General features: G+C 41.2%; 2 protein-coding genes across 5 annotated transcripts in view; both read right to left on the bottom strand.

Annotated features, from left to right (window-relative positions):
- Positions 1-6,916, bottom strand: part of CPNE1 (copine 1) — a 37,288-nt gene extending 30,372 nt beyond the window's left edge. Inside the window, exon 1 of the mRNA XM_053993401.1 lies at positions 6,837-6,916. The gene's annotated coding sequence lies outside the window, so the exon portion shown is untranslated. The remainder of the gene's footprint in view (positions 1-6,836) is intronic.
- On the bottom strand, positions 2,418-15,390 carry RBM12 (RNA binding motif protein 12). 4 transcript variants are annotated; one of them, XM_053993396.1, is made up of 4 exons: positions 15,154-15,390; positions 14,344-14,861; positions 11,489-11,570; positions 2,418-6,979 (listed from the first exon to the last, which is right to left on the bottom strand). In XM_053993396.1, exon 4 carries the CDS (start codon positions 6,955-6,957, stop codon positions 4,318-4,320), a length of 2,640 nt encoding a protein of 879 aa, XP_053849371.1. In that variant the 5' UTR covers positions 6,958-6,979; positions 11,489-11,570; positions 14,344-14,861; positions 15,154-15,390; the 3' UTR covers positions 2,418-4,317. The 4 variants fall into 4 exon arrangements, with proteins under 4 accessions (XP_053849371.1, XP_053849375.1, XP_053849373.1 ...); XM_053993400.1 differs by having other exon boundaries at positions 11,489-11,538; XM_053993398.1 differs by lacking the exon at positions 14,344-14,861.
- Between the last annotated feature and the right edge of the window lie 1,990 nt (positions 15,391-17,380).

Below are 17,380 nucleotides of genomic sequence, written 5' to 3'. Positions count from 1 at the left end.
CCAAAGCCATGAAAAAAAATACAGCCACAGAGCAGCAAGGAGCATCAGCAAACCTGGAAAAGAGCAAAGATAACCAAATGTATTTGGCAACTCTGTCTCCAGACCAAAGCAGAGTTTATGGAAAACCTTACAGCAACAGAATTTAGCATCTAATTTTCTTTTCAAAGACACGCACATCTAAAGCAGCAAACTGACATAAATCTGATTTGTATATTTCCCTGAACTCCAACTATATGTTTCCTAATAGGTCCAGTTTCAAAACTGCTTCTTTCCAACCAATAAGCAAATATAGCAACTAGTTGTCTTCTTTCACTAGAGTCCATATTGAACAGGAATTGCAATCCTTTGTTTCAGGGTCTAATCCGTGTATCTGAATAATGAACCTAAACCAACTCCTCTCAAACAGTGGTCCATTGGACAGCCAGAGGTTTTAAATGGTCCATAATACACAGTAGTTTCAGTTTTGCAGATCAGAAGGCCAACACAGTTCAGTGCTGCTGAACAACCCGACGAGGGCCAACAGCACTTGCTACGAGAAGCAGCAACTTAGGAACCACCACAGCAGAAGACTAAGGAGAAACAAAATAAAGAACCCACGATCATTATTTACATTTAACGCACCACTGGTGTGCCTAGAAACTGGAAACGTACTCTTTTGTGGAGTCTACAGTCTTCAGCACTCCAAAATACTCTCAGCAAAACAAGCTGCTGATTTCACCAAGTATAGGCAATGACTTCAGGGACAGCATGAGCAATGTGGAACTGAGAAGCACATGTATTTTTACAAGGCAGACCTTCAATGTCATCTGCTACACAACTACAGTCTTCATTTTTGCATCGACCTTTCTCTCCACACAACACAAATTCAGAGCATAGACACTCAAGGAAAATACTACATGCTGTGAAAGGAATGCTACTTAAAATAAAGCATCCTTCAGGTTTCTTTAAACCTACAAAGCCTTAAACCTCTCATAAATCTACTTTCAGACCATAGCAACAATACATTGGTAAAGAACTGCTTTTAATGCTGATATTACAGAATGCCAACAAAATCTGACTGTGACATTAATGGGTAATTGCTTGAAATTTGGTAATACTAAGTCACACTGTCACCCAGCTACTGAAGTTCTTTCATGTAAGTCACAATTTTATCATTGACTAATTGCATTCATTTCTATTTAGGATGGGGGAAAAAACCCATACATTAAACAAAACATGTGGTAAAATGTTACATTCACAACTTTTTTTTTCACAGTAGACACACATAAGGAACTGCTAAAAACACCAACTTAGTCAGTTATATAAACACAAGTACCTTCTTGCCATTATTTGGAGAAATCGGACATCAAGGATGTTAACTTCCTTCAAGGCATCAAGGTTAAAAAACAACTGAGGGTTTGAGCAGGAGCCATCAGCTGATTCTGTCTATTGCTACCTCTTGCTAGCAATCAGCTTGGGGTGTTATATCCAATGGCAGTTTCATACCTTCCACACTGGAGATGGGACCTAGAGGTCCTACTCTCTGTTTTTAACGCTGGTCATGAATATAGACAAGTGCTAAGTAAGCAATTTTATGAACTCTAGATATATAGTCTACAGGTATTGCTCATAATTTAGCATAACACGCAGTTTAAGGCTACTTAAGGCTAACATGAAATCACATTGTTACAGTAAAGAGTTTGCACTGACCCTTGATAATGAACTTTTCTCTATTTTTGTTTTAAGGATCAACTGTAACTATTTGAGTTGATGTACTGTTTCTTACAGATACAGAAAACCTAAGCATGCTATGACTTCCTATTTTTTTCCAAGAGCCTACTCTTCAGGAAGAGGGGATATTTACAAATTTATGCTAAAAGATAAGGAGAATCAACTGCTTGGCAAAATGAAGAGCCCCTGCCCCTCCCCAAATCCTCCATTTAAACATTCCATCCAAGTCAACATTCCCAACACCCATGGCTTTCTGGTTCGTGCTTTTTTTTTTTTTTTTAGATAAGCATTTAAACATCTTTAGATCATACCAAAAAATCAAGAATCAGAAAAAAGCTTTCCAAAACAAACCTGCACTTTTAGCAATTCCAAAGGAACAGGCACACAAGCATGTTTCACAGCGTATGCTGTGTCTATCCCAAACACTAGAAGCCTTGGATCCATTACCAAGAGGATCATGATGTGAAATCAAAAGACAGTAACACAGATCTGTGTATCTAATTCCAGACACCTGTAGTTTAATTACATTTCACAACAAGGCAAGCATTGTTGTGATGCATTTGAACTTGAAAAAGCAGTTATCACCAGTTTTGGTGAGTCAACACACACTAATATCTTAAATCAATTCTGTGAACAATGAAGCCAAGTTTTCCTTTTCAGTAATTTTATTCTAATGTGAAACATGAAGAAACAAGCACCCAAAAAACTCCAATATAGTATGAAACTTTAATAAAAGTTGCTTAAAAAACAAAGAGAAAATTTTAAAATAAACTGACTTGACTCCTAATCACACACATCTTTCTGACATTAGGAAGAGTACTTTCAGACTGTCGGGGAAAAAAAAGAAACAAAGATCTGCTGTTGAAACATTACTCCCAAAGACTGTTGAAATGCATAACATGAAGCTTCAGAGACAGACAGTTTTATTAACAGGAGGCTTAATTTTAAACAGTATATACAAATCACATGACTTTTCCAAAGTTGGGACCACCTAGTAATCTGTCAAAACAAAATTATGCTAATGAATTACAGAAGCATCTGTGTAATGCAACCGCTTCTTTATTGAAGTACACCTTTATACAATCCTTCCATGGATTCCTGTACTGTGAAATCCTCTCAGGAAGCAGCGCTGCACAGGTTTGGTTTGCAAATCTCTCCTACACACCACATGAATAAAACTGTTGCCACTTGCACCTCTCAATTTTGCCTGCCCATACACTTCAGTGTTCCATGGTATGCAACACCAAAAAGCACTGTTCTTCTTTGTCAAAAAAAAAAAACCAAAAATAGTTTGAAGTTTACTATGTTTAAGTACAATGATTTGCAGGGAATAGCAGGATTTTTTTTTTAGGCAATGCCCAAGTCTTAAAATTTATCATAAGCCAAGCAAGGATGAACCAAAAAAATTCTACTTTTCACTTGCGTAATTACTTCCTTTCCATTTCTCTGTTTTTCCATGGAAGGTTTCACTGCACAACAAAGAAAATGGCAATTCTTTACAAACTTTGAATACAACAGCACAACTTTATTGCAAAAATATATAGTAAACTCAGTACTTTCAAGTTTTGGAGAAAAATAAATTTTATCTCTGAATTCACCCACAACAGTAATTCACAACAGAGTTGCTGAATATACAAGTTTCTTCCATTATAACCTAATTTAAAACTTTATCTGGACTCCAATCTTCTACTAATAATCACCATTTTTGTTCTCTTAGCAGAGACTCTATGTGAGGAGTTCAAGAGACATGTGAGAAACACTAATATCCAACTAGTGTCAAAGATCCTTTCTCCACTGTTTTGTGTAATCCTAACAAATCAAGCTACTTAAACAATAATTCTTATTTTCAACTGAAAACATTTAAAATGTACTATAAAACTCTCATGATTTATGTTTGAGGTTAGCTATACTTGTGGCAAAAGTCTTATTCTGCACAGTTATAATTGCAATATATAAATAACTAAAGGTTATACCACACAGAACAGCTTGAATTTTACAGAACGATTCTGCTCATACTCATAGGAATTAGTTTGGTAGACATATCAGCAAAGGGCATAATTCAACTGTTCATACAGTGAGAATTTTGGAAAAAAGAAAGATACATACACAAAACAATTGATCTGTGTACACTGAGAATTCATTCAGTTGCAGAATAAAATCAGGACTTTAAACAAAGCTTTGACCTGTGAACAAAGCAAATTCAGCCAGCTTTTAACCAAATCTAAAAATAGCTATCTAATTTACAATGGCTTACAAGAACACCACTGAAGAGCTTCACTGACTTCATCTATTTCCCTTATCCAAAACTATGTCAAACCAATCTCAGTTTCTCAATAAGCACTGTGTCCAGAAGAGTTTACCAAACTTTTATGACGAATAAGAATCTGTCCAGCTTCTCCACATATTTGTACGAGGAAAATCCACCACACCTCTCTCCTTGCAGTGTTTCTCATGTAATGGCTAACCCAGTGCTCTGTCTTATCAAAACCCATCTGTTTTACAATTTAAACAATCCACAGGTTCTATCCTGGAAATACTATAAAAACCAATCCAGATGCATTTGTCACAGCACTATGAATATCTATTCTACAACTACTTGATGAACAGCTACCCTAATACAAGTTTTACTTTTCTGGAACCTATAGGCCTGTCATTTAAATCAACAACAGCTGCCATAGCTTCATCACGAGACTCAAATGCAACCATTGCTTCTCCAGTGGGCATGCCTTTCTCGTTGTATTTTAAGCACACGGAACCAGGGATCACTTGGTAACCATAAAAGAAATCCAAAATTTCATCCACCGAAACGGTAAAGGGCATATTCTGCACTTTAATGACAGTTGGCCCTGGCTTCCCAGACCCTGTTCCAAAACCTGGAGGTCCACCAATATGTATGTTTCCTGGTCCAGGTCCAAACCCTGGAGGTCCACTTAAATGTCCAAGACTGCTAGCAATTGCTGGAGGACCAGCACCAAAGGCAGGGGGCCCACTTAAATTGCCAGGACCATTACCAAATGTCTGAGGACCCCCTGCAAAACCTGCTGGTCCACTCAAATTAGCAGGACCACCTGCAAAACCCGGTACCTCAATACTTGCACCAGGTAAAACACTAGCTGCAACTGTGGGTATTCCTGGTCTAGAATCAGGAAAGCCACCTATTCCAGGTGGTGGTAAAGGGGGACCAAATGTGCTAGACCCACTGAAGTTACCAGGGAAATTAAATGGAGGACCATTGTTTGTGTCTTTAGCATTTCCCCCCAAGAAGGCATGCTCATCTCCACCAGGGCCCTGTGCTCCTGGCACAGGTGCATTTCCCTGGATTGGTATTTTCAGGATCTTTTTTCCTTGAGACGCTGGGTTTCTCTCAATATCTCTCATTTCTTCTACAGTTATCAAACGCAAATTAACATCTCTTCCATTCAGTTTTTTACGGTGCAAGCGTTCTGCCTTACGAGCATCATCTTCAGCTTTAAACTGAACCAGTGCTTGTCCTAAACCTTGCCCATTATTATCAACAAGAATTTGTACAGAGTTTTCTTCTACTGCCAGTCCCTCTAGAAACTGAAGTATTTCAATTTTTGTTATATTGTATGGAATATTAGATATATGCGCACACAGTTTTGGCAAGCCTGATTCTCCCTCAGCATTCATCAGAATTTCTCTCTGGTCATAGCTGAAGTTCTGCAATCTTTTACGAATCATATCTATCTTTTCTAACATTGCCTTTTTAGTAATTGGATGTACCTGAATGAAGCGATTCCCTATGTACTGCTTATGATGACACAAAGCTGCTTTATAATCAGCTTCATTTCTAAACTCAACAAACCCCTCCCCAATTGCCTTCCCATTAGGTCCATAAGCTATATAAATGCTGTCCTCAACTATATCCAGCTTTTTAAAAAAATCTATCACATGTTTGTTCTCCGATTCAAAGGGAAGACCTTTCAAATAAACACAGAAACCGTGCTCATGGGGAGATCTTGACCGTGACCTTTTCTGTCCAGTGGGAGATTTGGACCTAGGATGAGCCTGGGGAGGAGGATGTGCCTGCCCAGAGGGACCCATGGTTTGCTTGAAAGTTATGTGGCCTCCAGCAGCTACCCACTGTCTCTCTGTTGCAGGACTAACTTCAACATAGCGCTGAATCATCAGCATTCTGTTTCGCTTCAGTGCTTCAAATGTATCTTGAGGAGAAAAAAACTTAACTAGTCCATTTCCATTATTTCGACCTACATGATCCTTCAGCATATGGACTGCATCCACACGGAGCCCAAGGAAAAAGTCTTTCACATCAGATTCTGTTGCAGTAAAGGGCATTCCATGAACGCTGACATACAAATCATCTGGATTGATGGGAATTGGCTTGACACTACCTTGAGAATTCATCTGGATAGGATTTACAGGATTCATGGGACCAATAAACAATGGATTCAAGCCGCTGTTCATATTCACTGCTGCTCCAGACCCATTCATTCCAGTGGGTAAGGGTGCTACAGGTGGAGGATTCATAGGAGGCATTCCTGATATGGGAGGCAGAGGTGTCATTGGAGGTACAGGGGGCACAGGGGGTATTGGAGGAACTGGAGGAACAGGAGGCAGTGTGGGTACAGGAGGTGGAACAGGTATAGGGGGAATAGAAGGCATTGGTGGCAAAGATGGCATAGCTGGGATAGGAGGGATTGGTGGAGGAGGTACTGTGTTCATTGGGGATGCTGTGCTAGGTATAGTTGAGCTAAATGTTGGACTACCAAAAGTACTCCCAAGATTTGGAGGTGCAGTGCCGATACTGGCAGTAGAAAATGTGGATATGTTTTTATTGCTTTCATGCACCGTAGTAGAAGCAGTTACTACACTAGGAGAAGGATTATTAAAGTTAGGTACAGTAGTAGGTAAGTTAACCCTTCCACTCATTCCAGAACTAGGTGGTGGTCCCGACCTGCTAGCATTTGCTGGTGGCATATCTAGATTGGCAGTTTCAAAACGCCTACGACTGAGCTCTATCATGTTCTGCATTTCAGTTTTACTGCTCAGCAACAACGTTACTTTTGACCCTTTAATTGTACCACCTGTGCGCATCATACCAAGCCTTGCATCTTCATCAGTGGCAAAAACGATGAAAGCCTCACCCAGTTCACCCCCTACAATATGCACGCCCCCATCGGGAATGGTCAATCCAGAGAAGAAGTGGCGAATGTCCATGGTCCCCGCCACAATCGGGAGACCTTGCAAGCGGATGACCACAGCCATGCTGCGCTGAAACAACACACACCTGCAGATGAGAAAAGGCAACGGCTATGTCAGACTACTGTTCGTGACACCATGCAATTACCTACAGACACCATCTACTATATTTGTTTTTATACACCTAATAACATCTTGCAAAGATTAAGCGGTTTATATTCCAAGTTCCTTATTCATGTTTATTTACTTCATACAGACTGAAGTATTAAACATTTACCAACATAATCAGTATACATTTTGCACTAGAAATTCCAAAATAGCTGTTATACTAATATCCGCAAATGTCAGTTAAAAAAAAAGGAACATCAAAAATCAGAACTATTACATCAGTAGTTCAATAATTAATGGAACGTAAGGAAAAGGAGTATTTTAGCCACACAAAACAAAATTAATTTACTATACACTCATATGGTATCCACTGTACCTTACAACGTGGCTGAAAAATTCTGCACAGCTATGGGAAACAAACAGTTCCCTTTAATTTGGGGAAGGATTTTACCTCCTGCCAGGTGAAGACAACTACAAATATAACAGTGGGCTGGCTGGTAAAGAACAAAAACCCATTATGGACAACTAGCAACTGTGAAACCCACAAGACATCCTGACAGGGAGTATCTATATTATACTGATCTGATGTTTTTTCTCCTAGAAAAGGCAAGAGGTCCAGGTGACCTGAAGCTTGCTATTATAAACTAGGCCAAGACATTTTGTGACAATAGAGACCTCATCTAAATTAAATTAACATCTATGCATATCTAGATAGATATATGACCTTTACAATTTTCAAAAACAAGGTATTTTTTTTAAAGTTGCAGATATGCTGTCTAGCATGACCCCTTACGTCTCAGACACAAGTAAATGAATTTTATCTCCACAGCTGGCATTAGTAGATGCTTAAGGTAATTCTGAACAGCTAGATCTGAACAGTTACCTTATGACCTCAGAAGTCCAAGGTCATATCAGAAGTTGAAGATAAAGAGGAAACTAGATACTTGTCAATTATGCAAATCTTCAGCAAAGGCTGAAAGCATGATATTAAATAATATTAGCACAATTCAACATCTCAGAAGCCAGTCTCTCATCCTAAACCATCAGCAATAGCACCATGCTATTGCTATTAAGTGCACTTGAGGCACTTAATCTCTGAAACTTTTTGACTTCCTAAGTACAAGCCAGTTCAGTATCTGTATGGAAGATCTCCAAGGCTCCTGTAAGCCACATACCAAAAGTGTTAACTCAGCATTTGAAATCAAGGATGAACCAGATCACAGAATCACAGAAGTGTTTAGGCTGGAAAAGACCTTAAAGACCAAGTCCAACCAGATGCCCCAGTGCAACGCCACAAAGCTATGCATCAAAGACTCCCGGCCACGACCAAAGCTCTGACCAACCACGATCAATAACCGTCTCCCAGCAACTCAGCTATATCCCAGCATACAGTGAAATCTCTAAGTTGGCTCCATTTGCTTGTCCAGGTCATCCAAACACTTTAGAGAAGACAAGTCTTGAATGACTAGGTAAAGCCACAGTTTATTCAGGTAAGGCTGAATCCAGCCTTGAATGAAAACAAGGCTATGAAAACAAGAGTAACAATTCTTCTATGGGGTGAAGAAGCAGCAATTCTTTTGTTTGCGTAATGGAACATCAGATTACTAAAATGAGTCCTTAAGTATTTTGTTCTGTTGACCAACACACCAGAGCTAAATTCTTCAACACATTAATGAACTCAAGCAACATGCTGGGGTATTACAGGGCATTGCCCCATGACTATCACCAGACACCAGAAAAGTGTGGAGGACTTTTCTCCCTCAAGGAAACAGCAAACAAGCCCATTTGCACAAAGTCAGCTCTGCTGCTCTAGTCACACTGTGCATGAATATTGGATTCCTTACTACACCATCCTGAAACAGAGACTAGAACTTGCAGTTCGTAACATAAGAAGATTTTAAAAAAAGAAAAAACACTATTAAGAAAATCTCTATTCCACCAAGGAAAGACAGCAACAGAAAGGCTTATACTATATACTAAGCTTCAGGGACAATTTTTTTTGAAAGCAACTTTCTCATCTCCATGGTGAGACAACAGGAGCAACATCCTTGCTTTTAGTTCTTATAGCGGAATTATATTTAATCTGAAAATAAAATTCATTGCCCAATCATTTTCCAACAACGAAATAACTTGCCCATGAGGAAAAAAAACCACAAGTCAAAGTAAGGACCTATGGTATCTAAAACATCTAAAAACATATCTAAGACTTTTTGCACTGTTTTAAAAAGCAGTGGTTTATAATGATTCTGTTGTTTTATTTTAAATTTGCCTAGCATTGATGACAATCTCTGAAATTAAAGTTAAAATGAAAATTCTGCCTCCTTTAAAGAAGCTATATTAAAGCGTATTGTAAACCCAAGGTTTATGTTGTGCTACAGGATTGCTTCTGAATTAGATGATCCTGAGGCAAGCAAGCGGTATAAAAGTATCCCTGGCTTGGCACCTATGCTTTGAAAACCGGAATACTACTAAAAGCAAATCTTGCCAGGAGATTTAGATTTCTTCTACTACCTATTATACACAGAAATTAGTTTCAGAAATTTTTACGTATCAGAAGTTAAAGACATTTTAAGCGTCTTGTGTTAAGTGGGAGACTACTTTTAGCTATTTCTTTAATGCAAAAGGGATGACAACCTGATATAGCCATTGCTTGAACAACGGCAACTTGGGAAGGTGTGGGAAGACCTTGTACTAAAGTCTGCTGGTTTGGAACACCTTATATTCTTTAACAGAACTGGCACCTGCTAGATAACTGCATTTATAAATTATTTCAGACCAGAGGACAAATCAACAGATAAAGTCACAGAAGAGTTCAAGCATTTGAACATTTACATAACTTCTGGGATAATGCAAATCTTTCAGCTTTGCATTAAATTCAAAACTTCATAATAAATGCTAAGAGAGTACTTGAAGTCTTGTTACTAAGTACTCTATTCAGACCCACTAAATCACTATTGACAAAAAATCTGAAGAGCTGCTTAGGCATATAGTTACTAAAAAATTATCTGCAATGACTTCAGTGTAGTTAATTCCATGCAGAGTATTAAGCAAATGCTCGCTTAATATTAAGCAAGAGCTGACAATAACATGGTCTGAATAAAAAGAATTTTAAGAACTTGACTAAGCAAATATTTTTAACAAAGGAACACATAACACAGCTGCTTCATTTTTTCAGAATTTTGATACTTAGACAAAGTATTAGTGTCAGTTCTGTTATTTACAGAAAAATATCAAGGATCAAAAGGGCCAAATTTTAAATTTCTAAACACTCACAAACTACATTTTTTCCAAAATGCACTTAGGAGACAATAACCCACTTGCTCAAATTTTCCAAGTAATGAAAATGCAAAGCCTGCTCAAATCTTTCACTGTTCACTTGCAAAGACCAGCACATGCAGAGGCAACATTAACTTCAGACACAAAACAGGCCGCACATCAGTTCAGCAGGCACTGAAGGCTTTTTGTTGGGCTGTCAGTTCTCAGGCTGCCTGCTTTTCTCCTAGTACAAAAAGGTACTTCAAGGCAAAAGTGGGTTTTATTGCCATTTTGTGTGTTTCATATATTTGTGGAAAGACAACATCCTAGGAGTGTACTATGGACAATCCATCCCCATTAGCAAGTCGTGATCAAAGCTGGAGATTTACAGGCTGCTGACAACCAACCTGATTCAACTCATTTGATGAATTTTAACATGTCTTGACAGAACTATCTTTAAAAATGTTGACGTTACACTGGAAAAAAAGGTGTAAAAGATGACAATACTATTTATCTCATCAATGTGCTAGTTACTAAAATAGTAATAATTTGGGTCATACATATAAATTTGTAAGCACACCAGATTAGCCTTCTAAGATGTATGGATTTTGCAATAGAAAAGTTCAGAAGATTCATCCTAGCCTCTGGGATACCCACAATACCCACATGATATACACATACACAAAAATACATTTGGCAATTCTTGGATGAAGACTAAGAACTTCAGGAACACTGGTACTGTAGGAGGAATTTTAAGTATGAGACTGTCTCACAAAAGTTAAAACTGCAAACTACAGTTTTGTCTTTTACTTAAGGCTAAAATCAACCTGTTATAGTCATCTTGGAGCCAATTCAAAACTATCTGACCCCTTTAAGTGCTGCAAAACCTAATTAGAACCAATTGATGTACGCTTCTACACTCCAACAGTTACAAACACACAGACCTGTGGCTTGCAGCAAAGTAACTGCATTTTCCAACAGTGCAAAATAAACAGGAGAGTGTTCCAGACTACCACATGCTGATGAAACAACAAAACATTAGTTTGGCAAAAAATTCTGTTTACAAGAAAAACAGTGCCAAAACCACCATCACCAGTGGTAAGTAGACAAGCTACAGATTATTGGACTCAAGTCTTTTGAGACTTGATAAATTTACAGATTCCAAAAGCTCCATGTGTTTCTTAGGATATACTCAATATGCATATAAAAAAGTCTTCAATTCAAAATCTCTTACCTGCAAATACAGATGTTTTTTCTTAACAAGTAGCAGAAGCCAAGCCAATCCTGTGGGCAACCAATTAAAACCAACTTTTAGACTGCAATAAAGAATAAATGGAGGCAAAAATCAATGCAGGCAACACAACAGCAGTAACAGTCCACAAAGAACTGTATACACAGAATTTCAAACCTGCAACCACCACAAGGCACTGCAACATAAAAGAATCAAAAGGGTGCATTTTCTATACATTATCTCTATATGACTTACTGGTAATTGCATTGTAGAGCTTTTGTATGGTTTGAAGACATAAAGATGCCTTCCACAAAGAATACAGAAAAAGCCAGAAAGCATTTAAAGAGTCTTCCAAATTTTCCCATCACCAATAGGTGAACAAATCTCTCTTTCAAAGGCAAAGAACATGAGTAAAATACTTGAAAGTCCTGAATTTTACCAAACCCTTGCTCCATCAATAATGGTATTCCTTCCTCCAACTGTGCATCTACTTACTTGAACAAAGTAAGGTAGAGTAAGCCATGCCTAAGAAAACCACCCTAGAGCTGCACATGAAGAATTCTTCGAGTCACACTAGCTGGGTGAAACTAAGTGACATTTCACAGCCGTATCTATGCAGTCAACTCCACAGAGCACACAGCAAGAACTCCGGTAAGATACTCTACTTTCATTTGTAATCTGCCATTTCATTACCCAAATCCTCATCAAATGCCCATTTTTTTCATCCCTGTAAAAAAAATTATCTTCCCAGGTTCACAACTCAACAAAAAAGCCAAGCATTTTAAGTGGCAACACATGTATTTTGTATTTAAAGATGGGATGGAAAACCTTTGTTCTTTCATTACTTGGCAGACCACACTAAAACTGTGATTCTTTGGAAAGCCATTGAGGAATGAATCTCACTAAGAACAGATTAACTGCCTCCTTCTCACACAACCCCAACAACCTGGTTTCAGTTACAAGCATCATTACCAAAGTGAACTTGGAGCAAGAAGTACTACCAAACCCTTCACAAACTCCCTAAGAGAATTAAAACAAACATAACTATCTAGGACATTAATGGTAGACTTACAAGTGAGATCTTACAAGTGAGAAAGATAAAACTACACTTACATTAAAATGGCAAACGCATTTAGAAAAATAAGACTTTTGTTTATTAGACCTTTAAGAGAAACATGCAATCCTATATTAGAAGGACTCAACTATATACTTTCATGTATAGCAGTGTCAACCAGCAGTTTACAAAGAAAGAAATGCAATCACCTGAAAAACTGTTTCATGCAAAACCACACCTGCTCCAAGCAGCAGATAAATCTTTCATGCACACGGAACTTCCCATTTAGAAGAAAAACCTAAATCATTAGATGGATTTCCAGTATAGCAACCAGGTTCCTCATCAAAACGCTGAAAACAATCTGAACATCTGCAATGGACTAAGACAACACAAACAAAACCAGGCAGCATTCAGAACAGGTGCAAAACTCCACTCTGCTATGTTTAACTTCTCCACCAAATACCATCTACTTTCCATTTCAAGTGTCACATCTCTCAACCTTATAGAAAACCATCCATGCCTTCTGTAGGCAAAAATAACCTTTCCAATCAACAGAATACACAAGAGCACATTAACTAGACAAGCACCGGCTAGAGCACAGGTGTTCCCACACAGAGCTGGCACTGCATCTCTGGGAGTTCTCCAGAGAAATTCCACAACACCCTGTCCGCTGTACAGAAAGGTCCAGCATCCACTGGATGCACAACAAATTATTAAACCAGAGGAATCCACCAAGGAAACAACCAGCCGACTTGCCTGCCTAACCCTAGCAGATCAAGGTGGGGAAGTAAACCACTAAGAATAACAGATAAGTTTAAGAGGGAGTAAAACCAGAGCCATGAGGTTTTTTCAAAAGAAAACTCAGACTGTGTATTTCCAGGGCTCATTTGAAAGCTAATTTTTTTCTTTTTTTCTTTTTTTTTTCTGGGAAGGGTGGCTTTAAGGTGTTGGTTTTTTGGTTTTTGTTGTTTTTTTTGGGTTTTTTTTTTTCTTTGTTTTTTTGTTTTTTTTTTTTGCTTAGAGATTTTGGGGGAGCGGGGTGGTATTTTGTTTGGCTGGTTGTTGCTGTTTGGTTGTTTTGGGTTTTTTTTTAGCGGAGCTGATTTTCACTAGCAGAAGAGACTTTATTGAACAGCAACTCTGCTGGTGTTTATAGGGTACCCCCGACGAGCGTTGGCAGCGCCGCAGACACCGGGGACCTTCCTCCCCGGGAAGTGTGGAGTGCTTGCCTCGCTTCGTCCCGTGGGGCGGGGCGGGGCAAGGCGCAGCTGCCCCGCCTGAGCATCCCCGGGATCGAGACACGCCGGGGCCCCGCGCCGCCAACAGGACCGCAGAGCTCCCCGCACCCGGCTCGCCGGGCGCCGCTCCGGACCCGTCAAATCCTCGCCTCGGGCCCCGGCACAGCCCCCGCCCTGCGGCCCGTGCCCCGGCTCGGGCCCCGGTGCCGCCGCAAGGTCACTCGGCCGCCCCCGCCGGACGGGCCCGTGGCGCCTGCGTTCGGCCCGCACAGACTCACCTGCCCGCGCAGCTCCGCGTGCGCGGGCGGCGAGAGGGAGCCACGGACGGGGGAGCGGCCGGGGCCGGCCCGAGCCGCGGGCCTCAGCGCGCCGGGCCGCAGCGCGGCACGAGCGGCCCCGCTCGGCGCCCCGGGGCCGCAGGCGGGAGGCGCCGCCCGGCCCGGCCCGGCCCTTTGTGCGCGGGGACGCGCCCGCCCGGCCTCCCTCCCCGCGTCTCCCCGCCGCGCCGCGGGCCCGCGGGGACCGGGCAGGCGGCCCGGCCTGCCCGGGCGCCGCCGCGCTCTTACCGAGGGATCTGTACGGGAAAAAGGGGTTAGAACGGAGCCACCCCGCCCGGGCCCGCGGTGCGCCGAGCCCCGCGCACCGACCGCAGCCGCACAAAATGGCCGCCGCGATGCGGCGCCGCTGGGGGGCGGGGCTGGGCGGGGCGGCACGGGGAAGGCGGGGTCGCGCGCAGAGGCGGACGGCGCGTGCGCCGGGCGGGGCCGCTGGGGGCTGTTGCTGAGGGAACCGGGACTCGGGGAGAGCGCTGAACTTCTGAGGAGCAAAACAACCCTGAGAGCTGGTCCTAAACTCTTGACGTACGACCAAGTTGCAGAATAAAAATGAAAGATTCCTGAGAGCCGATGCCGCGTGCTGTGTTTGTCCTTGGCTTGACTGAATAGAGCACTGATAACCAGGCAGTGCCCTGAGCTCAGGGATCCCCGGACTCTTCTGGGTTCTCCGGCACTGCGCTTCAACGGACACAGGCACAGCAGCACCAGCCGTTTCCAACGGAAAAAAAAAAAAAATCCTGTTTAGTCCTCTGCAAAAAACGGATAAAAATAAATAATTGCCTCCCTTTACAAACGCTTTTGCAGTGAATGTTGGAGTTCAACAACTCAGTTAACTTTGGCCTTGGTTTCTCTTTAAGGGGTGAAAACCAACAGATTGTCATGCTTGTGCTTTCCTGAGGCAGAGAGATCCAGTGTGGGGTTGCTCAGCAGCACAGTAATCCCCACTCCATCATTTGTTTTCCTGTATATCCCCTCTTTTTACTTCCAAATTCTACTTTACTACTCTCATCCCCTCCCAGGCAACAGCCCACACTTGCTTACCTTCTCCCTATTAACCCCAGTTTTTCAGATTTTGTATTCTATTTGGTATTTATGATTATAGATTGCCTGAAAATACCACTTCTGCCAAGCTAATATCTCCTTCTTGTCTTGGCAAGTGTAGGCAGTATCCAGTAATTCACCGTTCTATAGCACTAGTGACAATAGATAGGGTTGGCTGTCACCATGCACCCTGACATAGCCCAGAAAAGCAAGGGATTGAAGTCACCAGAGGCATCAACAGCGAGGCTCGCCAGCTTCCCTGGAGAGCTGGTTGCAGCAGGAACATCTGCAGCTCAGGGCTTCACTCTGTGACTCCACAGCACTTCCCAAGCTGCACCAGCCACCCTGCAGTGGGAACACAGTGTGGGATAACAAAAGGACAGTGCTGGAATACCCCAGGTCAGAGGAAAAATAAGACTTCTCAGCTTTTGTGCAACGTGATGAGTCACCACAATACTTTCTATTGTTCAAAAAAGGTATGGTGAAGATACTTGTGAGGTTTACTGTGTGGACCATTAGGAGCATGCCAAGGGACCAAGAGTACCAAAGACAAGTCAGCAGCCTGATGCAGATAGTTACCAATAGCAGGAGGAAAGTATCTATGGAAAGTAACACCATGATAGACAGAAGGTTAAAGGACAAGCGATCACGTAACCATGTTTTTCCCTGGGGAATGCAGATAGAGGAAAAAAAGCATTAGAAAAGAATGGGATTTTCCTTTATTAGGTACTAGGAAACCACTAGGAGCACACTAATTTATGTGTCTCCTTTACCTAAATCAAAACTGAAGAAAGGTGTTAGGTATGCAACCAGGGGAAGAAAATTTACACAAGACATTTTAAAGTAAAGCTTGAGGAAACCAGCATCCACTACAGCAATTGCACATAAGAAATAAATATATTTTTCTCCTTGCAATATTAGTTTTGCTGTACCATTAGTCTGGAAGTATTACCCCCAATCCAAGGTTCTTTGCTTCTCCAGACCCTAAAGGTACAATTCCATAAATACAGCCTCTAAACCTATTCCTTCATCTATGGTTTGGATGAAAGAACTCAGTTTGCTAAATGATTCATACTACTTTGTGTTTTCCTTTCCAATAACTACATGTCAATCACAAATCTTGTTTCCATATCATTTAGAAAACCATTAAACAGATATAATCCTCACAGAGTCTCCCAGAAACACTCTCTTCATTCCTCATCCCAATCTCTACTTAAAACCTGTCAGTCAGATATGATCTGGCTGAATGATCCTGTGTAGGTACTCTTAGAACCAAACACTTTGTTGGTTTTACTATGCCTCAGCACAAGCCCACTCTGATTGTTCATTAGTATGAGCTTTGCTTCTTGTAAGAGCATCTTGTACCTGCCTTTTTTATGACTCTGATTTGGATCAGCTGTCAGAAGGATCATTTCTCCCAGCCACTAATATTGTCCATTTTAAAATCTGGCACTTTCTTCCTTCCAGTGCAGAACCTTATTCACCAGCCTGAAATTTCATCAAAGCTGTCAGTAGTAGAAGTCTCAGGCCAGTTTTCTGGGACTCAGCACCGGGAAACTGTACCATTTCAAAGCACAGAGCATACATGTCAGCAGATACAATCTGACTGGAAACAGTTGGCCCATGACGGATGTCACAATTAGAGAATTACCAGCCAGTCAGTCACGCAGGTGTACTTCCACAAGGCTTCCATATTTCCCTTTTTAAAAGCGGGGGATATTTTCCAGTCAGTGAAAACTTCACCAGACTGTCACAACTTCTCAAATTGATGAATTGTGTTTAGCCACTTCCTCTGTCAGTTCCATACAGGCATCCTGGTGTTGCTGCCTGACTTTGTGTTTGTTGGGATACATTGCTTCTGAGTTCAGAAGAGCTGATCCCTTAATATCAACCAGTTTTGATATAAAATTTCGACAGCCAAACTGATTTTTATTTTTATATCTTTTATTTTAAAGAAAGCAAGCAGCACTGGGTGGCCGGGGAGTCACCGCTCCACTAACAGCACACACCACTACAAGTTCACCAGAGTATATATACTGTTTTTAAGCCTACAAAACATTTTCCAGTGTGCTTGTGTTAGTCCGAATCAGCAAATATCAATAAACTGGGATCAGAAATTTCATAATCTTTCCAGGTGGTCGTTGGCTTCCTGTCCTTCTTGTGGTCATCTGGAGGGAAGCCTTACCGGTGTCTGCTACATGATTTTTGTCAAGTGCATCAAGCTTTT

Source organism: Vidua macroura, chromosome 17 (assembly GCF_024509145.1).
Source record: "Vidua macroura isolate BioBank_ID:100142 chromosome 17, ASM2450914v1, whole genome shotgun sequence".
Lineage (NCBI taxonomy): Eukaryota > Metazoa > Chordata > Aves > Passeriformes > Viduidae > Vidua > Vidua macroura.
Note: the sequence above shows the minus strand (reverse complement) of the source record. Positions and strands in the feature narration are given on the sequence as shown.

Coding starts and splice junctions, on each gene's coding strand:
- RBM12 (XM_053993396.1), bottom strand. CDS start 6,957: ATGGCTGTGGTCATCCGCTTGCAAGGTCTCCCGATTGTGGCGGGGACC.